The 18415-nt window shown below is 42.2% G+C and overlaps 10 protein-coding genes across 10 annotated transcripts; 5 read left to right on the plus strand and 5 right to left on the minus strand.

Annotated features, from left to right (window-relative positions):
• Positions 1 to 137: 137 nt before the first annotated feature.
• K450DRAFT_249098 (uncharacterized protein) lies at positions 138 to 2189 on the minus strand. The gene is made up of 2 exons (XM_051590342.1): positions 1568 to 2189; positions 138 to 1500 (listed from the first exon to the last, which is right to left on the minus strand). The coding sequence occupies exons 1-2, from the start codon at positions 2085 to 2087 to the stop codon at positions 371 to 373; spliced, it is 1650 nt and encodes a 549-aa protein (XP_051443116.1). The 5' UTR covers positions 2088 to 2189; the 3' UTR covers positions 138 to 370.
• A 456-nt stretch (positions 2190 to 2645) lies between these two features.
• K450DRAFT_249099 (uncharacterized protein) lies at positions 2646 to 3787 on the plus strand. Its single transcript, XM_051590343.1, has 2 exons — positions 2646 to 3215; positions 3291 to 3787. The coding sequence occupies exons 1-2, from the start codon at positions 3036 to 3038 to the stop codon at positions 3678 to 3680; spliced, it is 570 nt and encodes a 189-aa protein (XP_051443117.1). The 5' UTR covers positions 2646 to 3035; the 3' UTR covers positions 3681 to 3787.
• Positions 3788 to 4507: 720 nt separating this feature from the next.
• K450DRAFT_249103 (uncharacterized protein) lies at positions 4508 to 6356 on the plus strand. The gene is made up of 2 exons (XM_051590344.1): positions 4508 to 4872; positions 4953 to 6356. Exons 1-2 carry the CDS (start codon positions 4545 to 4547, stop codon positions 6254 to 6256), a joined length of 1632 nt encoding a protein of 543 aa, XP_051443118.1. The 5' UTR covers positions 4508 to 4544; the 3' UTR covers positions 6257 to 6356.
• A 185-nt stretch (positions 6357 to 6541) lies between these two features.
• Positions 6542 to 7579, plus strand: K450DRAFT_249106 (uncharacterized protein). The gene is made up of 3 exons (XM_051590345.1): positions 6542 to 6743; positions 6815 to 6909; positions 7001 to 7579. The coding sequence occupies exons 1-3, from the start codon at positions 6570 to 6572 to the stop codon at positions 7218 to 7220; spliced, it is 489 nt and encodes a 162-aa protein (XP_051443119.1). The 5' UTR covers positions 6542 to 6569; the 3' UTR covers positions 7221 to 7579.
• Positions 7580 to 7834: 255 nt separating this feature from the next.
• On the plus strand, positions 7835 to 9300 carry K450DRAFT_249110 (uncharacterized protein). Its single transcript, XM_051590346.1, has 3 exons — positions 7835 to 8285; positions 8377 to 8511; positions 8630 to 9300. Exons 1-3 carry the CDS (start codon positions 8082 to 8084, stop codon positions 9122 to 9124), a joined length of 834 nt encoding a protein of 277 aa, XP_051443120.1. The 5' UTR covers positions 7835 to 8081; the 3' UTR covers positions 9125 to 9300.
• A 61-nt stretch (positions 9301 to 9361) lies between these two features.
• Positions 9362 to 11344, minus strand: K450DRAFT_249111 (uncharacterized protein). Its single transcript, XM_051590347.1, has 5 exons — positions 10960 to 11344; positions 10684 to 10897; positions 10538 to 10616; positions 10330 to 10465; positions 9362 to 10266 (listed from the first exon to the last, which is right to left on the minus strand). Exons 1-5 carry the CDS (start codon positions 11296 to 11298, stop codon positions 9514 to 9516), a joined length of 1521 nt encoding a protein of 506 aa, XP_051443121.1. The 5' UTR covers positions 11299 to 11344; the 3' UTR covers positions 9362 to 9513.
• A 948-nt stretch (positions 11345 to 12292) lies between these two features.
• On the minus strand, positions 12293 to 14170 carry K450DRAFT_249124 (uncharacterized protein). Its single transcript, XM_051590348.1, has 7 exons — positions 13795 to 14170; positions 13596 to 13735; positions 13521 to 13533; positions 13330 to 13443; positions 12895 to 13242; positions 12649 to 12837; positions 12293 to 12592 (listed from the first exon to the last, which is right to left on the minus strand). Exons 1-7 carry the CDS (start codon positions 13855 to 13857, stop codon positions 12461 to 12463), a joined length of 999 nt encoding a protein of 332 aa, XP_051443122.1. The 5' UTR covers positions 13858 to 14170; the 3' UTR covers positions 12293 to 12460.
• A 6-nt stretch (positions 14171 to 14176) lies between these two features.
• On the plus strand, positions 14177 to 14862 carry K450DRAFT_249126 (uncharacterized protein). Its single transcript, XM_051590349.1, has one exon. The coding sequence runs from the start codon at positions 14211 to 14213 to the stop codon at positions 14490 to 14492; it is 282 nt and encodes a 93-aa protein (XP_051443123.1). The 5' UTR covers positions 14177 to 14210; the 3' UTR covers positions 14493 to 14862.
• Positions 14816 to 15664, minus strand: K450DRAFT_249128 (uncharacterized protein). The gene is made up of 3 exons (XM_051590350.1): positions 15453 to 15664; positions 14951 to 15391; positions 14816 to 14889 (listed from the first exon to the last, which is right to left on the minus strand). The coding sequence occupies exons 1-2, from the start codon at positions 15609 to 15611 to the stop codon at positions 15200 to 15202; spliced, it is 351 nt and encodes a 116-aa protein (XP_051443124.1). The 5' UTR covers positions 15612 to 15664; the 3' UTR covers positions 14816 to 14889; positions 14951 to 15199.
• Positions 15665 to 15674: 10 nt separating this feature from the next.
• Positions 15675 to 17481, minus strand: K450DRAFT_249132 (uncharacterized protein). The gene is made up of 6 exons (XM_051590351.1): positions 17285 to 17481; positions 16970 to 17218; positions 16880 to 16894; positions 16368 to 16812; positions 16173 to 16304; positions 15675 to 16094 (listed from the first exon to the last, which is right to left on the minus strand). Exons 1-6 carry the CDS (start codon positions 17426 to 17428, stop codon positions 15880 to 15882), a joined length of 1200 nt encoding a protein of 399 aa, XP_051443125.1. The 5' UTR covers positions 17429 to 17481; the 3' UTR covers positions 15675 to 15879.
• Positions 17482 to 18415: the final 934 nt, after the last annotated feature.

Below are 18415 nucleotides of genomic sequence, written 5' to 3' on the forward strand. Positions count from 1 at the left end.
TAGTGGAAAATTGAAAAAAAGCTTAGTTATCCAGACTGCTGGTGTATAGCCGTGAACCGGACCAAATTCCGATAAGTTAATACCGAACAGTTTGTACCTGACCTCGTACGTCTCGATAACCCTGAATGCCCCTATAATACATGCTGAAAACACAAATGTTCAAATTTCAATACTAATGAATGATAGCTCTACGTCTTAGGTCTTGGCGTAAATGAAATGAGTATTTTCAGCTTTTTGAGAATAAACATATCATTTCCATATGACCGCTATACCCTTTTTTTTTATCCCATCATAGTTTATAACTCACAAACATTGGCAGTCTTTAATACAGTAGGGATACTGGTTGACAGCCGATAGTAATCTAAATAGTCTATTCTACTTTTGATTTTTTCGCCTTTCCAAATAATGTCAAAGCGGCTCTGATCAGCATGTAAACAAAACCTAGAGCAAGAGCAACCACGGAGACAACACAGGTAGCAAGTAAAATCTGAATATCAATGTTGTTGGCTTTCAGATAAGTCATTTTGCTGGATGGTGGGATGAGGTGAGGAAGAGAGTCGCCTTTGGACGTGAATAGTATTTCCTCGACCGCAGCTGCTGCTCTATCCACTGCATCAATAGACTGTAATTGAGCAAGTGCCGACATGCGTCTCAAATTGTCTGCAAAGAAACCATCCTTATCTTGAACAAGCGTGCGAATTTTTTCAGCAATATCCTTGGAAGCTACTTTATAGCGATTGTTGACCAGGGCCACCCCAGCATCTGCCATTATTTGTCCGTTGGCAGGTTGATCAGCGAGATAAGGGTGTATAAGCATTTTCTGCCCAGTGTAGAGACTTTCGAAAATAGAATTTGCACCACCATGTGTCATAAACAATGCTGTTGAAGAATGCGACAAAATAGCGAACTGAGGGGCCCATTTAACGAACTTGTAATGAGGATATTTCTGAGGATTCTGGAGGATTTCCGTGACGTTGAGTTGTGTGCCTTTAGAAGTGACGATCTTTTCTGGAAAGTCGGACATTTGCACAGTCGCCCATAAGAAGCCATCTACTGTGCCATCTTCGACAGAGTCAATCAAGGAAACAAGTACTTTTTCAAATTCTTGAGCCGTAGGAATAATGTGATGACCAAATGCAGCATAGACGATTTTTTGGTGTAAGGTAAGGAAGTCCGACGTAGCTGCATCCATTTCTGGGTACGAGGATGGCATGATAGGCCCGACGAACTTGATCAAAGGGCCGATAGCTCTTGCTATTTCCAAGCCGTAAAAATTATTGATCAGCTTAACAGATTCCTTAACTTTAGGAGCAAAGACTTCCTTAGCGGACGAGATCCCCAATTCCTCTCGTATGCTTGTAAATTCTTCAAAGACTGGACCCAGGTGAGGTATGAGTAACATACCAGCGACATAGGTATTATAGAATCTTGTCCAAATCGATTGACGCTCTGTAGTTGGTTCTGAGGAGAAGACAGAGTTCATAAATGGTGCAGTGGCATCTGTGGTTGAATTAAGGGTCAGTAAAGAGCGAAATTAAAAAAGCCAAGAAAACATAAATGCCCTTACCTGGAAACGCGGCAACGGTGGACGTTATCGCATAAGGTATACCACGTTCATCGGCGCTACGCATGCAGCTGTCCGTCAAAACGTCGCATATCATCAAGTCAGGTCGAGAAGCCTTGATAAGTTCACCAAACCGCAAGTAATCCTTGCGGAATCCGGCATTCAAGGCTTGGAAATATAACTTGGTGGATTCGAGAGCAGATTGCGGACGATCCGAAAATTGCCTCATGTCCTCATCGGAATGGAATTCGTTAGGTGCACCCAAAGACAGGACGTTCATGCCCCGATAACTTTGAGCAATCTTGGCACCATCGTCTTTACCAATAAAAGTGACGTTATGACCACGGGCGGCAAGTTTCTGGCCGATTTCCAGGACCCACGTTGTGTGTGAAGCACCAGGGACCAGAACGGAAATGTAAATGTTCTTTGGAGACCAAAAATGTGGCTCTCGTACCAAACTTTCTGCCACAGAAAGGCCAGCTTGAGAAGCTAGAGCCAAGAGAGATAGACCGAGAAGTTTCATCAGCAAAACGGCAACGATGCGTCGTGAACGTCGTCATGCATGGCCTGCTTTTATGGTTTCTTAATCGGAAATCTAAGTTAAGTGACTCAAATCAAAGCCTCACGTTCATGCTTTTGCACTACTGTCCCTGAGCCGTGATTTGTCCGTTTGCAATGAATGCCGTTCGGCGCAGTTGCAAATGCTATTGGTACCGCTCTACATTGACTATGCGATCTCACGTAAATTTTGTGGTCTTTTGAATCTGGATGGCATATCTTGAATGATAAAATCAAGTTATTTGAACCATAAGAACCCCATATCATTTCAATCATTTAAAATTAAATACAAAGCGAGGCACTTTAACAAAAGGCAAAACATCACTGAAGGGAAAATTTTCATCCTCTGTGATAATGACTTGCCTTGTCAGTCATTGTACTACGCAGAATTATTGCTAACCACAGCTTTTGAACCATAATGCCAATGCAATGGCTCGTTTACAAGCTAAGCTTCGTCTTTACAGTAAGCAACAACATATATGAATGATGCATTGAATAGTTTACTATAAATCTATATTGAGAGGTCAAATATGCGACGGTATAGTGTGGTTGAGGTAGAGATAAGGTAAATGAAAGAAGTGTTTATGTAAGCGAGCTAAGAGGGGCTGTGTACGTAGACCCAAAAAATTGGCAGCGACAGACTGCGGTAATATGTGTATCGTTTTTCATTCTCAACCTGAGAAGAAAAGTCTCTTTGCAACAAAGAAGTCTTCTCCAATAAATCTCGAGTGTTAATTGAGTGGCCAGCCAACCAGAATAACTGTCAGTTCCCCCCTCAACCACAATTTTTTTTTGGGACTGTTCAGGGCCACCGATCCATTGGCCCATCCAATCAGGTGGCTGTGCTGCAACCTCATCAGAAAATACTCAGCGTTGGCGGTTATTGAGCTACTGATCCCTTTCTCCACTTTCTATGACTGGTCCCAATATTCCACACGCTCAAACATCTTTGAACCATGAGCAGGTGGATGAGCTAAGAAGCCTTTTTAAATCTTTTGATCGAAATCACGACGGTACCATCAGTCGAGAGGAGCTTTATAGTGTACTTGCGTCGATGAATATGCTACCTACGAATGAACAGCTGGATGCTATGGTACATGCGATGAACTTATATTTGATACACGAATAGTGAAAAATGAATCTAATCAAATCATTCAACTTTGAATAGCTCCCTGATGGTAAGCCTGCATCATTCGACGTGTTCTGTAACATCATGTCACCGACGTTTAATGAACAAAGCTCGGAAAAAACGGCGGACCAAGAGCTTATGGAGGCATTTAAAGCGTTTGACAAGGATGGGAATGGGTATATCTCAGCTTCGGAACTGAAGAGCATGATGCGCAGCCTTGGTGATAGAGTATCGGACGAAGACGTACAGAAAATAATATCGGACGTGGATGCTAATGGCGACGGTATGGTCAGCTATGAAGAGTACCTTACCATGATGCGACTGAATAATAATGGTCCGAGTGCTGACATTAAACGTAAGAAGGAAAAGAACCGCAAGAGCCTCCTCAAGATGAAAGGATGGTTTCACAAGCTGAAGCGAGAGAGATAGAGAAAATAGCGTGCAAGAGGCTGGTCCTCATGTACCTAAGTGGACTGACTTGTAATCGGGAATTATGCTACTTTCCTATTTGCCAGATTTTTTATAGACGTCGAATAAACCCTCCTTTCTATCTGCTGAGCTTTTGCGATATGAAATAACGGTGTCATCGCCAACCTGACGATCAAGACCTTGAAATTGGAGCCAAAGAAGGACAAGCATGTCATGAAAATTTTTAGTCTTCACTTTTTTGGTTTAGGTGAGACTTTGGGCTGTAATGCACAGAGGTTCGGCAACTACTTTGTAACGAACTTGTGGGGACTAAAATACGCTAGACACTTACACTCACACAATGTAAAGGCTAGTCAAATAGACGGTTTCATAGGATTACATGTAGTAATAAATGGATCAGTCCTGAAAGTAAATCGCATAACGAATAATTTAATGATGGAAGCCGCGCCGCGCAAAATGAACATGAATATCAAGGGGCGACCCAGGAACATGACCAAATTGCGCCAGAAATATAATTGACCCCGGTGATCGGGTATTAGGATCTGATTCGCGCCTCGGCCCATCTTTTTTTAGAATCTGAATGAACTGTTGTAAGTCAGGGTTTGTGGCCGATCAGCAAAGAATGATTTACATTGCACCTTCGGATGTATGCGAAGATGTTTGACCGAAAGAACAATGGATATCATTGGCTTGGTGACAAATGGTTTGGGTGCTAGAGACAGCGTAAATGGGGGCCGTGGTCAAATTGTGGCCATACCTTACATCACTGTCGTACCAAAATTTGCATCCTCCAATTTTTTTATTTTGTAAGCCTACGCCGACGCTCACTTCTTTTGGTCTTCTTTCTTCCTCAAACCAAGAGTCATGTTGTCGCATCGAGAAGGCGAAAATGACGGGCCAAGATACTCTTTCTGGAGGCATAAACTTATCCCTATAATTCGTGTGCTCATGCTGCTACTCGCGACCATATTCATTCTGCTGTCACTTTGGCTCGAAACGAGTGGCCATTATGATTCATCTTCGTCTTTTATCAACGAGATTGCCATGTACACAGTAAAAATCAATTCGCATATGAACCTCAGCGATAGTCATGCGGCTGTGCCTGATACTGTCAGCTTCGGTTTGTGGAAGCATTGCTTTGGCTATATCGACTCCTTTCGGTGCCTTGATCAAAATTTATTTTATGCCCTGGGTAAGGCGCTAGACCATAAGTTACTATCTAAAACCGTTGTACTGACACTCCCTGGTGGTTTTTTTCTCACACCTTGTTAGACGCCAACAAAACACTGTTTGCCGCCATTGGCAATTCTACGACAAAGTTAACCGATGCAACAACTTCGGGTAGTTACGCCAATGTCGTGATTGCTCTATTGACTAGCATTGTAACTGGAATCACTTTTTGTTTCTCCCTATGGGCCAGCCAGCAGATCTCGATCAAATTCATATATATCTGTGCAGCGATTAGTCTCATCAGCTTAGCTCTTGTTACCCTACTATTTGGATGGACGTTCCATGAGTACTCTACACAGATATCACAGGCTTGCTACGAGATTGGAGCAGACAATTGTATGGGATACTCAATTAAACTGGAGATCATATTCATGATAGTGGCCATGGGATGTGCAGCCATCAGCTTCTTTTTCTGGACCTGCGTTCCAGCATATGACATTAAGAGAAAGAGGCAACAAATAGAGCTCAATCCGGAAAGAAGGGAAGCTTTGCAGTTGAAGAAGGAGAAAACTATCAAGAAAAGCTCATCCGAAAGTGCCAATAGAAATTCTGTCACGAATGAGGGGATCTACCAAGCAGACTATGGCGATGAATGGTTAATAGAGGACAAATCAAGAGCTAGCAACATCCGTGATAATGAATCCGTACATACTGCTACAACCGATGAACCTACTTTTAAACCGCATAAGACTGGCACGCGAGGCTTAGCACCAAATCAACGCAGGCCAAGACCACCAGCTCCGGCTATAAACACCAATGTTTCTGCTAGACCCCCCTCACCAGAGACGTCAGAAAAGAAAACTTCACCAGAGTACGAGCTTCAGCAACTACGGCAAAACCACAGACGCTATTCAGAACTAAGGTCAGCATTTCAACCCATCATTGAACGGGCAACTGCCGTCGGTTTACGGCCTCCTCCCGCTACTGCGCAACCCAAACAATACACTGGGCAAGCCATGATGGCTGGTGATGATGATATTCTTGCTCCTCCGGAATTACCTTTTGCGCGTGAAAGAAGGCGGATGAGCCAGGGTTCTGGAAACACATTTGGACAAGTATTGGATTCCGCTGGTGAATCATCCCCAGTGTACGACAGACGAGATAGCCACTTTTCGTATGAATTCGACAGTTCAGCACAATCTAGTCCAGGAAATTCACCTGCAAGGAATCGCCGAGATAGCGCTGGAAGCTATGGATTTGGCAGAAGTCATACCGTGACGCCGCCCATAGAGGAAAGAGGGTTTTCTTTGACTCCTCAGGCTCATACTCCAGCACCGGGGTATCATCCATTGAATAACAAGGCCATTACCGATAATAGAATTAATGCATATTTAGGTGGCCAGTGATTTATAGAATATAATCTACTCTAGTTTTTGTAAAATATGTTTAATACCAGAACAATATGTCCATAAAGCAACATGCATATCAAAAATTTTATTCTATAGACGTTTGCTACAGCCAAAGGTCGCCCTTGCCTGTAAATTCCTTTCGTCCGGTTCAAAGTGTGCGTTGCCAGGCACACGGCTTGCATTACTGCACAAAATTGTGGGCTCTCAAAAAATTTAGGACGGTGTGACTGTTTATGTGGCTTACCAACTTATACCAGCTTTTTTTTTTTTTGGCGAATCTCCAAAAAAGATCCCTTTTTGTATTCCCAACATGTCGCCAGCCAAGACACGAACTCACAACGAAGACATCGATGAAGATGTTTCCTCTGCAGACGAAGAAATGGCTTTGGAAGGAACTGAGGATATGATGGAAACTGAAGAGAATACTGAGGATGCTGACGCTGATGCCGAAGAGGCAATGGTGCCCGCTGACAAGATCGAAATTGTAAGTTGGGAACTTTCATATTAAAACTCTTCACAATCCAGAAGTCAACTAATCACGAACCAAATTTATAGGTTGCTGGAAGTTCTGATCCAACTTGCATGACATTTTGTTTCAAGGAGGAAGACCATACCTTAGGCAATTCTTTGCGACATATGGTTATGAAAAAGTAAGGAGCTGGCGGGTTTGGCGTTTTCGAATTATTGCATGGCATGAGAAAGGCCCCCGTATCAGAGAACTAACGTCTTGTGCTTTCATAGCCCTCTTGTTGATTATTGCGGTTATTCTATTCCTCACCCTTCAGAAGCAAAGATGAACGTCCATATCCAGACAACTGATGCTACAAATGCTGTTGAGGCACTCAACAAGGGTTTTGATGACCTTACCGATTTGTGCCAGCATGTTATCAGCAAATTCAAGAAGGAATTGAAAAATGGCAACTTCGAGTATTCCCCAGAGGGCAACTGGTCTCAAAATTAGAATCCATGCAAACTCGTTCAATTCATCATTGTAATATAATCTCATTTTCAGCGTGCAGCAGTTTATATATTTATTGTGGCAGGTATCTTGGTGGTCGGGAAAAAGTAAATGCAAATGTATCCAGAGACACAGCGTCGATGGTGTAGTTGCATTGGGTTTAATTAAGTATCGTAACTTATTTAGTTTCATTTTTATAAAATGGAGGCTAGCAATCATGTATACAGACGCCAGCATCGAGGTGGGAAGTAGCCATCTTTCAGCCGAGGCGTCCAAATATACAAGGCCATGCCTATTTGAATATTCAAAAATTGGCAAAGTTTGAAAATGCTACCGGGTTAACGGTAGGGCACGATTATCCTTGCTCGTTAATTTGAGGCAAAGAATTTCGGAGTTCCGAAGGGGAGCGACTTCAAGTCAATTTTATTTAAGAGGGCCGAGTTGTGGTTGGATCACAAATGAGCACGTATTTAGTTTTCCTAGTCTGATCTTTTAGACGACTATCTCCAGCATATGTAATCAAAACAAAGTTCTTGTTGGATAAATATCAATTCTAGACTACAAAATCTTATTAGCATTGAGAGTAAAGGAGTTATTTTCTCAATTCCTCTAGAGTCAGTTGAAGTCCTTGTATGGTCACATGGCCGTTAAAGCTATAAGTTGAAATTGCTGTCGACCAATAAGCAGTCAGCGCAAATTCAAAGAAATGAAATATCCCTTTGGAAAAATGGCAGCCAGGCATGTGACTGGCGCTCCTTTTGCATGTGAAATTGGCCATGAAATTCCAGTAAGCAGAAAGGCTGACTTTCCTATTAATTTTCACCTCCACAATCTCTCCAGACTCATCTCCCTTTCCTTAATCTAATGGCAACTCCAGTACGCTCAAGGCGCAGTTTAGTCATATGGCTTCTTCGCATGATTGGTTACACCTCGATCTCGGTCGCCGTTGTCGCCCTAGTCATCTCGTGGTTTCGACAGTTCCGAAGGAGAATACCCAGGGACGATGGCAGAGCAAATAATAACGGCACTTCGCTTCGCCGGACGAGCAGTGAAATGAATGAGATTAATGTAATTAACTATTCGTTTTGTGGGAGGCTTAAATTGAATGCAGCGAGATGGAAGTGTACTGACCCTTATAATACCCTTGTTTACTCCAAAGTCATCGCCATCCAATCCACAGGGAGCTACAGCCAATTCGCTAAGCTCGATAGGATCAAAGTTTCTCGGAGGTGTTATGAACGCTACTAATAACGCGCGGAGACGTAAGAGAGTGATGACCATCTCTTTGAAGAATGTAAGTGTGAAGCAGTTACACCAAACTTGACATCATCGTCAGTGTAGAGCAAAATAGTTCCACGCAGATGCCTTTTTAGATATTTGAAAATTTTGTTGACACATTGACGTCGTCGCAGACTATATTATGGAATCCATCATCTGATGTGGATAGCCCAAACCACGCATTTCAGGAAAGAGCCACACACTTACTACAGCACCTTTCCAACTACTATCATATTTACATTATCGTACATATGAATTCACCGGCGGAACGGGATCAAATTGACGAAATGCTGACCAATTCTGGCATGTTCAAGTTCATCGACCGTCGCAAATTGTTGTATTGTGAGACAGAAGAAGGCAAGATACATATGATCCGACATTTGGAACCAGCAGTGCATATAGAAGGCGGTTGGGAAAAGGACGATGGAGAAGATATTGTTCGCAAGATCAGAACGTTTGTTGGAAAGGTTGTCTGGGTTATCACTCGCCGAAGACGAAGCAGTTTTGGAAAAGAAGGAATCAAGGAAGGAGATGAAGGCATCATTGGCCCCAATGTCGAAATTACGGAAAAATTAATCGAAAGTACAGTTGCGCGCGAGGCTGGTGTTGTTTTTGAAGCGGAATCCTAGCAAACGAGATAATCCTCTTCTCATATAATGGTGCCTGTTACACGGGCAGGTCCCTAAAGTAGTGAGGAGTCACGATTTTCTTATGTATATCAGAAAATTAGCAAATTATAAATCAAAAATCTATATACCTTGAAGTTTGAGATACCTTTGAAAATGTTAAAGCTCTTGGACATCGGATAATAAGCGCTTGCTTAATATTTCTTTCACAATATAACTTGTTTCATCTTCACTTTCAAAGGGTATTACAAGCACCAATCACTTTTTAATTACAACTTTACATAATTGTTTTCTTGTTGTACTTTATAGCTTCTCTTGGGATTATCTATAAGTTGCTACCTGGTGGCGAATGTTCTAATATGTGATCTAAGTCCAAGTTCAGGCTAGGTGTATCAAACACGCCTGAACAAATTTTCTGGGTCATATTTTTTCTTGAGTTGTATAATCTTCAGATAATTAATGCCAAATTCTCTGGCACCACCTCGGAAGTCTTCATGGTTTCCATACAGTCTGTAGTCATCACCTCCTGTTGATACTAGCTTTTGAAATTCCTTCTGCCACTCGATGACCTTGCTCTCTGCTGCAGGGTCTGTCCAATTGGCTCCAATACCAACATCAAAGTTGGCATCTCGCCAACAGAATGCCATATCGGTTCGCTTCTTTTTGAGAATGCCATCAGGTTGAATGCAAAGTGTCAGGCAACCAGTTTTGGCTGCGCTGGGAACCGTCTCATACAAATGATCTAACGAGTCCAATAGCTTTCTGATGTGCTGAGGATCCAAAGGAGGTGTAAGATTGCCTGATGCAAAGCGGATGTTATCGTCAGTGTAGACATCCTTGCCTTCAGACAAGGTATTGATACGCCAGTAAGGCATTTCTGCTGTCGCATTGATAGTAGGTCTTAGTTGAAGTAACGGTGCAAAGTTGGTAAGTGCTTCCTCTTCTGTGCCGTTGTAAAAGCACATAATGGTTATGCCAGCGACACCGCCAACCCCTTTGCCAAGGACAAGCTCAGCAGCTCCCTTGAGGTCTTTCTGATTATACCAAGTGTTCAGAGCGTTGATAATGGATTCGTATTGGAATCCAGGGAAGCTCAGTGGTCCTCCCCAAATACTCTTACGTTGCTCATGCGCTCGTATGACAAACTGCAATGAAATGGAGTTGAGGGGCGTGCACACGCAACGAGGCATGATCAAAAATAAGCTTACCTTGATGGCCACACCAAGACGGCTACCAGCTCCACGAATACCAAAGAACAAGTCTGAGTTTTCTTCTTCACTAGCCCATACAATCGATCCATCAGCAAGTACAATTTGTGCTGCAATAAGATTATCAACAGCGAGTCTGAGCCGAAATGGAATAAGGTTAAGTAAATAATCCGCAGCTCTATAAGCATAGATAGAGCTTGAAACTTACCCATACTCTCCAGCTAGATACCCATATCCTCCGTGAAGGATGAGACCACCAACGCCAACATGACTAGTCGATCCACTGACTGTGATAAATACAGATATCAGTTAAAGAATCTCAACAAATGAAACGGACTAAATCGCAAAACGTACCGCAACTTAGGCCATATTCCGCTGCAACTCGGCTGACGTCCCTCCAAAGAGCTCCACCACCTGCGATGATGGTTTTTTCGTCTGCTTTGGCAGTGACTGAGTTCATGAGACCCAGGTCAATTACTATGCCACCATCAGAGCTCGAAGCACCTCCCGGAGAATGGCCACCACACTTTACAGTGAAATGGACCTTGTGAGACTTTGCAAGAAGGATCTATTAAAGAGAAAGTTTTAGCATGATATGCTGACAAATGAATGTGTTCAACAAATACTTGCGATTTTAGAAACATCCTCAGGGGTTCCAGGTTTGATAACGGCCAGAGCAGGCTTTATCGCACATTTGGACCATCTTCTGATAGCATCGGTATACAGTTTCCCGTCTGTCTCTGTTATAACCTGAGCATTTTGTGAAAGTGAATTCTGAAAACTCCTTAGTTGAGATTCTTTGAGGTCTTTCGATTCGGATGCCATATTGGACAATTTAGGTTTGAGTCGAAAAAAATTGGGTTTTGCAGGTGTAGGTTGGGTTGAGATGACAGAGGGGTCTTGAGGAACTCCTTGAGTGTTTTCGAAAAAAGCGGCGAAAGCGGGATCAACACCACAGAACTGGCACATTTCAAAGTACAGCCAAGTATTGTATCCTACAGTGCTTAAATATTATTTGCGCCTCTGATAAACATTTAAACTCCGTATCAAACGCTGATCTGAGGCTAAATGAAGTAAATCAGAGCTATCTTCGAACATTACATTGTTGTTTACCTCAGAGAGACCGACAGCTTCCAGGTTTAGTGTATCCAGTCTACTTGCTTTAGCGGCACCACAAATTACCCACTAAAGAGGTACCCAACTCATCATGGTCAGTCAATAAGGGATCTCCTGACTGTGTCAGCAAACTTACTTCGATGAAAATAGTTTGAGCACACTTCTCGATATAAACGCACAAGTAAGATAGAAAGTCAGTATAAGAGAGAATCTAATATCAACAGCAGCTCCTAAACCGACTGACTAACCAATGTAAATCAGTTGAACCTTTGAAATGTTAGGCAGGCCATTAAACCTCTATGTTGTTCGCATTAAACTCGTCAGCCAAACAGCCATATAGTGACAGGCTATGATAGCCCTTCGTGAATTTTATATGGATTTATGAAACTTTGTAAAACTCTAATTTTAGCAGTGGTATGGATTTGAGCCAGCAGGTTGCGGCAAAGAGTTACGAATGCCAGCAAAAATCTATCCTGGATGGCTCAATCGGTATAGACAGGAGACGGCCGCACAGCAAGTTTTCGACAGCCTGCGACCTCATCTAAGAACCTCAACAGCATTAATGCTACGAATACAGTTCTCTCCTACGAGAGGTTTAGATATTTTTACACTAGTCGGTAGGTCACTTCTCATTTTCAACAGTACATCAAAAAGTATATGCAATCTGACGGCAAAATAATTTCGAATTCACAGTTGAGAACGTTCAACCCTCCCAGGCAACAAAGGCGAACATGCTAGCGTGGCATGGAGATCTAGGACACAATAGATATATTTATTATTATTATTTATATTACTGAGAATAAAAGCGTGGCTATAGAGCCTATAACCACATCCCTGTCCTCTTTCCGCCATCTATCAGTATGCACGCTCGCCCTAGAAGATTGAAAAGCCGATCAAGCACTCCTCCTTTATAGCCTTATTGAAAGAATGGTAACACTATATTGGCATCTAACAATAAAAATATACAAATAACTTTGTCATCTAGTCAGCAGCGGCTTTAGATCAGTTCATCTGTCTATGAAGCTACGATGCAAGCTTTGAAACTGTTTGTAAGTTGTTCACGATCCAGCTGCTTGCCGATGAAGACTAACTTGTTTGTTCTGTCCTCGTCAGGTCTCCAAGCTCTGTCTTGCTGACCATCAAACATCTGAAAACCGGTTATTATATTTGCCAGTGATAAATCAAACTACGAATATAATTTACCATATGAACACCTTGAAACACAAATCGATCTTGCTCGCCTTTGACATTGAGAATCCCCTTCATACGATAAATGTTCTGGCCATTAGCAGCCAATAGGCTTTGTACCCAACTGTTTAAAAGATCAAAATCCAATTCTCCCGGAGCGGAAATTCCAACAGACGTTACGGAGACGTCATGTCGATTGTGGTTCTAAGGACTATATTTAGCTATTTGACCCGCAAGCTTATGTTTAAAACCTGTACTTACATGATTATGACCATCATTGTCGCAGCCTTGCTCATCACAGGGCACTGAATCGTGCATAAAGTCCGGCTCACGCTCTAACACCTTTTCGAGATCGAAACCTCGAACGTCTAGAATTTCATCTAAAGGTACTTTTCCAAACTGTGATTTAATGATTTCTGCAGATGGATTAATGGCGGATAGCTTCGCTTGTAAAGTATTCTGCTCTTGTTCATCGGGTATGAGATCCAACTTGTTGAGAACTAGACGGTCTGCGAACGCAATTTGTTTCTGCAATTCTTCTGAGTCCAGATGCATCTGAAAATGTTTCGAGTCGACCATGGTCACAATAGCGTCAATTTGAAATGCATCCTGAACAGTTTTGTCCATAAAGAATGTCTTGAATAGAAGGGTTACCTAAGTGAATAAGATATAAACATCACTGGTTCCATTCTTTACCTGAACGACGGGGCCAGGATCAGCAAGACCAGTGGTTTCTAATAAAATCATGTCGAATTTGCCTTGCTTTTTTTCCACTAATTCGTGTAGAATGCGCACAAGATCACCGCGTACCTACATTGTTAAAAAAAATTTAACATCGTCCTCTCTATACTACTGCACGATGCTAGAAAAATCAGCTGATGCTTTACCCTGCAGCAAATACTTTTTATGATGTGAGCATGGTCAGTCGAACCTTTGAGCATTTGTGGGAAAGATATACATACCAACCATTCTGCGTCTCGAATATTTCGTCTCCTGCGTCAACTATGAGGTCGCTGTCCACTGCTATCTCGCCAAACTCATTCTCTATCACTGCCACCCTTTTGCCGTGTGATGCCTTGAGGACATAATTTATAAGCGTCGTCTAAAAAGCATATGTTAGACCTCCTATCAATCTTTTAGTCGAGATGTTGAGCATATTACTTTTCCACTTCCGAGGAAGCCGGTCAAAATTGTGACAGGAATCCTCTTATTCGGTTCCTCCATTATCGTTCTTGATTCCTCTACCTTCCTTCGGTAGAAAATTAAAATGTTGAATTGCCGGTCACAAATGCTCTTTCCAGCGTGCCTGGACGTTCACAATTTCCCAACCCGGAAAACAATATCTATGAAATAGAACCACACCTGACTTCACGAATCTATTCATGACCAACGGCTATTCTTCAGCAAGTAACAGAGTTGCCTATGAGATTTTTCTTTTCAGTGAGACAATGCCTTTACGCTTATCTTTTGAGCAATTCGAGACTGCCAGTAGACGCTCTTACACTGGTCTGTATCAGCGCTTCTGCAACGACTGTCCACGCCTTCGCAAAAGAGGGAGGACTACAACAAATTTAATAATGGATACAGACACTGCGGTCTTTACGCGGTCTTTACGCGTATATTCTCATCTTGCTCTAGCTCCATCATTGCATTATGTCAAGGTATATAGATATTGCGGGCTCTCACGTTTATTTCTATCGATCATATGCAAAGTCTTGCAAGCGAGGACAAAAACTACTTTTACCGATGCTTACTTATTTCTGCCATTGTATCTAACATTTTTTTCTTATGTCTGTCGCAATGCTTATCACGCAGCCATTCAGATACCATCAGTGAAATTGAATTGGCGCTGTATATGAAAAGATAAAAAGTTCGCTTTGAAGCACTGAACCGAATTCAAAAAGCTACTACTGTTACTTGGCGGAATGGGGACGAGGATGTGGTGGCCTCCCTCCCAAGAACAGATAAAACCACAAAATTTTTAGTTGGAAACGTTCAACCCTCCCAGTCTACAAAGGCTCTAGGGCCTATAACCACATCCTCGCCCTCATTCCGTCAAGTAACAGTAGTAGCCTTTTGAATAGATGGTAATTGAGTGTTTCAAAAACTCAAATATAAGCATTGGTTGTTCTGGAGGGTCAGAGTATTTCCAAGCCTACCGGCCAGATTATTGACGTCATTCGTATTTCATTGCATTGTACATAGCACACAAGCAATTACACCGCATATTGAGAGTAGTCAAAAAGTCATGGTTTGCTTCACAAGATATGCATAAGTAACGTTTTTCTATAAGCCGGAATAGTTGCGATATACTGACTTGGTCGATACCTGAGTTTAAAAACTGAACGATATCGTCAACATTGCTTTGAATCTTCAGAATCCGTGTCATTGGACATAATTGCATATAGTCAGTCTATACTGTGAAAGGACCTCGTTCATATTAGTTCTGATAAAAAGAACTGCAAATTTTATTTAATGCATTTAACATTCGTGTTGTGCGCTTTTGAGAATATACAGGTGCTTTGTTCCAAGTTTACTAGCCAGTCTTTGACGGCGATACCATATATTAAGCTGTCGCCTCGCTCTTGAGGGCGGCCTTTGCACGTTCCTGTTCATCCCGGTCTCCGTAAATGAGATTATATCTCTGCCGAGTAGTTTCATCTAACATGGCAGCGCGGCCACGTCTCTCGAACTGGACCATGTAGCGGTCTGAAAGATGGGCACCGCCACCTAACGCAAAAGCCATACAGATATAAAACTATATACATTGAGAGATAAGTATAGTGTTGAAGCTGCCACGATACCGGCTGTAATCATACCTTGTTTTGTACTGGAGTCTTTCTAAAACCCGGGAAAAAGGCAGACGCTAGGGTAGTAGCAAACAAACCAACGCAACCCCATTGAGCGGCACCTATTGCGAAACCCTTCATGGCATATCGTCCAGCTTCTTCTTGTTGTTCTTTGCTGATGACTCTCATTGATAAAGTCGTACGTTATTTGGTATAAGAATAAGTTGCGAAAAGAGATGCATTGTTCGGAGCAACCGGCAATACATTTTTTTGAGTCGGAACAATTGGAAGCCAGCATGTACTTCCAGCCGAAGCAAGTCACGCCAGGTGAAATGCCTTCCAGCAAAACAAGGTCCGCTTTGAAACGGGAAACCAGAAACATGAAAGAAAAAAAAAACCTGCAAGACGCTTAAATGTAGGTCATTCTGCAATTCTTTGATTTATTGATTGTTGAATTTTATCCAATAACAGTAAAAGCGCGATAAATCTCCAAACCATCTCTGTCAGCTTTAAACTTGACGGGAACATTAGCACCAATGAAGTAAACATATCCGGCACGAAGAGGGAAGTCACTTTCAGTCTTGAGGCTCTCGCCTGTTAAAGATCCTTCGCCACCAGTAACAATGAAAATACTTGGGCCCTTGACACCTTGATGTACTTCAGTTTCGTCCGCTTTGAGGGAAGTCAGAACAACAGAAAATTCATCAATTGGGGGGTCATAGAGTAATGAATGAGGGCTAAAGTTTGAACCTGTCATCAATTGAGATTTTGCGGAGCCATAGCGATAGGTAAGCATATCCACTAGTACAGTAACGTCTTTGAACTTTGGCGTCAATCCAGCTCGGACCACATTGTCACTGGCAGCCATGCATTCCACACAGTCTATGTGTCAAATTTGTTAGCATAACATAATAAAATAGTGTCAATCTTCGCTTAAGAACAAACCTCCAGACAAGTAGGCGTGAGGCTCGTTGGCACCCAAGAAAATAGCCTCGCCAGGCGCAAGTTTGATATAGTTCAACATAAGAACAGAAAATACGCCAATATCACCGCCCGGGTATTGCTGATCTAGTCGTGTGATGAGTTCTGGTAAAATGCCGTCTTGACCTTTGACTCTATCGACGAGTGCGTTGAGCTGCTTGGTGATCTCCGGCTGTTCCTTGTTCATTAAGGCAGAGAAAAGAGTCTTCAATGCTGCCTTATTCTGTGTGACGCTACTTTCGTCAGTTGAATGACTTGACTGCTTTACGGTTGCAATGAATTTGGAAGCAACATCCTGTCCAACAATATTGGCAAATTCAGGAAATTGCTCTAAATGTCCTGCAATTTCTTCCAATGGACGGAATCCACACAAAGCTTCAAATGGCGTGATTGCTATAGCCATCTCAGGCTGTGATAAAACGTGTCAGCATCATTTGTTATAAAAGAAAAGAGACAACGTTATCCTTAAAGTTAACCTTATGGTTGGGATCCTGGATATAACATTGTATATATATCAGTACGCTGCATTTGTCGGACATTGGTACAAACTAATCATAACCAGTTACCTTGTAAACGTTCGGGAACTCTTTGAAAAGTTTAGCGCCAAGCGTTTTGTCGGGATGAGCCTGAATCGAAAGGGCTTTTCTTATCGACAAAATCTTAAACAAGAAGGGTAGATCACCTTCATATTGTTGGTAGACCTCTGGAGTACTTAGATTTTGATCGGCTGATATGAGGTCTTTCAACGCCTTGGATTCTTGGTTGTCCTTCGTCATTGTATAAGACGGTGCGTTTGGGTGAGTTCCCATCCACAACTGATTGATGTGATTAGAACGCTAACACAATTGACGCGGTTAGTGTACATAATCACCATGACATACCTCGGCATATGGAGTTGAGCTGTCAGTCGTAGTTCCGCTTGCTCTGGCGAATTCAGCCACTTTGGAAACATCACCTAGCTTTCCCCAATCGTAAGACTGAGTCTGTGCCTTCAGGCGGTAAATGGCGGGTTCTGCTGATGACATGTCAGGTGCAGTAGAGAAAATAAAAAATTGAGGAGTACGAAGGGAAGTGCCACGTTCTTAAATTTTTTAATTCATTTCATGCGATAAAATAAAATATAGTCATCTCATAACAGGTTGTAGTAATGAACGGTCCTAAGGGGCATACTGTACAGCTACACACAGTCAATTGTTCAATAAGCGATAAAGCATCTTTAAAAAGGAGAAATTCAGACAAAAAGCAATACGAGCTTTGTTCATTATGTCGTTTGACTTTGATCGTTATTGAGAGAGTTCCTTTACTGGAAACGACGTGCCTTCCGCGGTGAAATATTGTAGTCCGTTGCTGCGTTGTAATTAAAGATCAGCCCATGATTGCTGCTGATCATATCGCTCTAAAAAATGTATCTTCCACTAAGCCGCCAGCGACAGCACTCTGAATCTCTTTAATCGCATTGATATGAAATGTTTCAGTAATCCTCAGGCTCACCTGCCCTTAATGGATCGTCTTAGAACAACCGAAAGTAACCAAGTAAAAGCACCTTAATCCCACTTTGCACAGAAGGAAACCTTCAAAGCAAAAAAGTACTGGTAGGAAGTCTACATAGCATTCTGAAATCAGTTGCTTAAAGCATTTTCCAAAAATGGAACCCTTTCGCTCGTCGGCTGTTCAAGTGAACTTATATATCCAAGCTCCCTTGAGAATGGTCCATGGATAAGTTGATAAGATTTATCCCAAGTAATAGGATATGCTTGTTATCAGGTTCGGCGCGACATCGCCATCCATTCATCAGCTGTAACAATTCAAGCTTACCAGTTTCTTACATAAGGTATTGCGATCTCGTTTCATTCGAAGATACGACAACCTTCACAATATAATCCACCATATTAGTTATACAATGAGATGCTCAAGAAGTATCCATAAGGCCTGTACCTTATATTTCGAAAAGGGTTAGGTTAATACGTTTTTTTTCTTTGGAGTCGACACCGAGGAATCAGGTTAGTGTGATG

Source organism: Umbelopsis ramanniana, assembly GCF_025399195.1.
Source record: "Umbelopsis ramanniana AG unplaced genomic scaffold K450scaffold_42, whole genome shotgun sequence".
Lineage (NCBI taxonomy): Eukaryota > Fungi > Mucoromycota > Umbelopsidomycetes > Umbelopsidales > Umbelopsidaceae > Umbelopsis > Umbelopsis ramanniana.

Bases quoted from the DNA above. Each gene is read 5' to 3' on its own strand.
- K450DRAFT_249098 (XM_051590342.1), bottom strand. From the start codon at position 2,087: ATGAAACTTCTCGGTCTATCTCTCTTGGCTCTAGCTTCTCAAGCTGGC. The intron at 1,501-1,567 runs GTAAGGGCATTT...ATTCAACCACAG, and splicing joins CACCGTTGCCGCGTTTCCAG to ATGCCACTGCACCATTTATG.
- K450DRAFT_249099 (XM_051590343.1), top strand. From the start codon at position 3,036: ATGACTGGTCCCAATATTCCACACGCTCAAACATCTTTGAACCATGAG. The intron at 3,216-3,290 runs GTACATGCGATG...AACTTTGAATAG, and splicing joins ATGAACAGCTGGATGCTATG to CTCCCTGATGGTAAGCCTGC.
- K450DRAFT_249103 (XM_051590344.1), top strand. From the start codon at position 4,545: ATGTTGTCGCATCGAGAAGGCGAAAATGACGGGCCAAGATACTCTTTC. The intron at 4,873-4,952 runs GTAAGGCGCTAG...ACACCTTGTTAG, and splicing joins AAATTTATTTTATGCCCTGG to ACGCCAACAAAACACTGTTT.
- K450DRAFT_249106 (XM_051590345.1), top strand. From the start codon at position 6,570: ATGTCGCCAGCCAAGACACGAACTCACAACGAAGACATCGATGAAGAT. The intron at 6,744-6,814 runs GTAAGTTGGGAA...CCAAATTTATAG, and splicing joins CCGCTGACAAGATCGAAATT to GTTGCTGGAAGTTCTGATCC. The intron at 6,910-7,000 runs GTAAGGAGCTGG...GTGCTTTCATAG, and splicing joins CGACATATGGTTATGAAAAA to CCCTCTTGTTGATTATTGCG.
- K450DRAFT_249110 (XM_051590346.1), top strand. From the start codon at position 8,082: ATGGCAACTCCAGTACGCTCAAGGCGCAGTTTAGTCATATGGCTTCTT. The intron at 8,286-8,376 runs GTAATTAACTAT...TTTACTCCAAAG, and splicing joins GTGAAATGAATGAGATTAAT to TCATCGCCATCCAATCCACA. The intron at 8,512-8,629 runs GTAAGTGTGAAG...ACGTCGTCGCAG, and splicing joins TGACCATCTCTTTGAAGAAT to ACTATATTATGGAATCCATC.
- K450DRAFT_249111 (XM_051590347.1), bottom strand. From the start codon at position 11,298: ATGTGCCAGTTCTGTGGTGTTGATCCCGCTTTCGCCGCTTTTTTCGAA. The intron at 10,617-10,683 runs GTACGTTTTGCG...TATTTATCACAG, and splicing joins GGAATATGGCCTAAGTTGCG to TCAGTGGATCGACTAGTCAT. The intron at 10,267-10,329 runs GTAAGCTTATTT...ATTTCATTGCAG, and splicing joins GTCTTGGTGTGGCCATCAAG to TTTGTCATACGAGCGCATGA.
- K450DRAFT_249124 (XM_051590348.1), bottom strand. From the start codon at position 13,857: ATGGAGGAACCGAATAAGAGGATTCCTGTCACAATTTTGACCGGCTTC. The intron at 13,243-13,329 runs GTAAAGAATGGA...AAAACTGTTCAG, and splicing joins ATCCTGGCCCCGTCGTTCAG to GATGCATTTCAAATTGACGC. The intron at 12,593-12,648 runs GTAAATTATATT...ACCGGTTTTCAG, and splicing joins TGTTTCAAGGTGTTCATATG to ATGTTTGATGGTCAGCAAGA.
- K450DRAFT_249126 (XM_051590349.1), top strand. From the start codon at position 14,211: ATGGATACAGACACTGCGGTCTTTACGCGGTCTTTACGCGTATATTCT.
- K450DRAFT_249128 (XM_051590350.1), bottom strand. From the start codon at position 15,611: ATGAGAGTCATCAGCAAAGAACAACAAGAAGAAGCTGGACGATATGCC. The intron at 15,392-15,452 runs GTATGATTACAG...CAATGTATATAG, and splicing joins AGACTCCAGTACAAAACAAG to TTTTATATCTGTATGGCTTT.
- K450DRAFT_249132 (XM_051590351.1), bottom strand. From the start codon at position 17,428: ATGTCATCAGCAGAACCCGCCATTTACCGCCTGAAGGCACAGACTCAG. The intron at 16,305-16,367 runs GTTTGTTCTTAA...TTTGACACATAG, and splicing joins TCACGCCTACTTGTCTGGAG to ACTGTGTGGAATGCATGGCT. The intron at 16,095-16,172 runs GTTCAAACTTTA...CTTCCCTCAAAG, and splicing joins AAAATCTCAATTGATGACAG to CGGACGAAACTGAAGTACAT.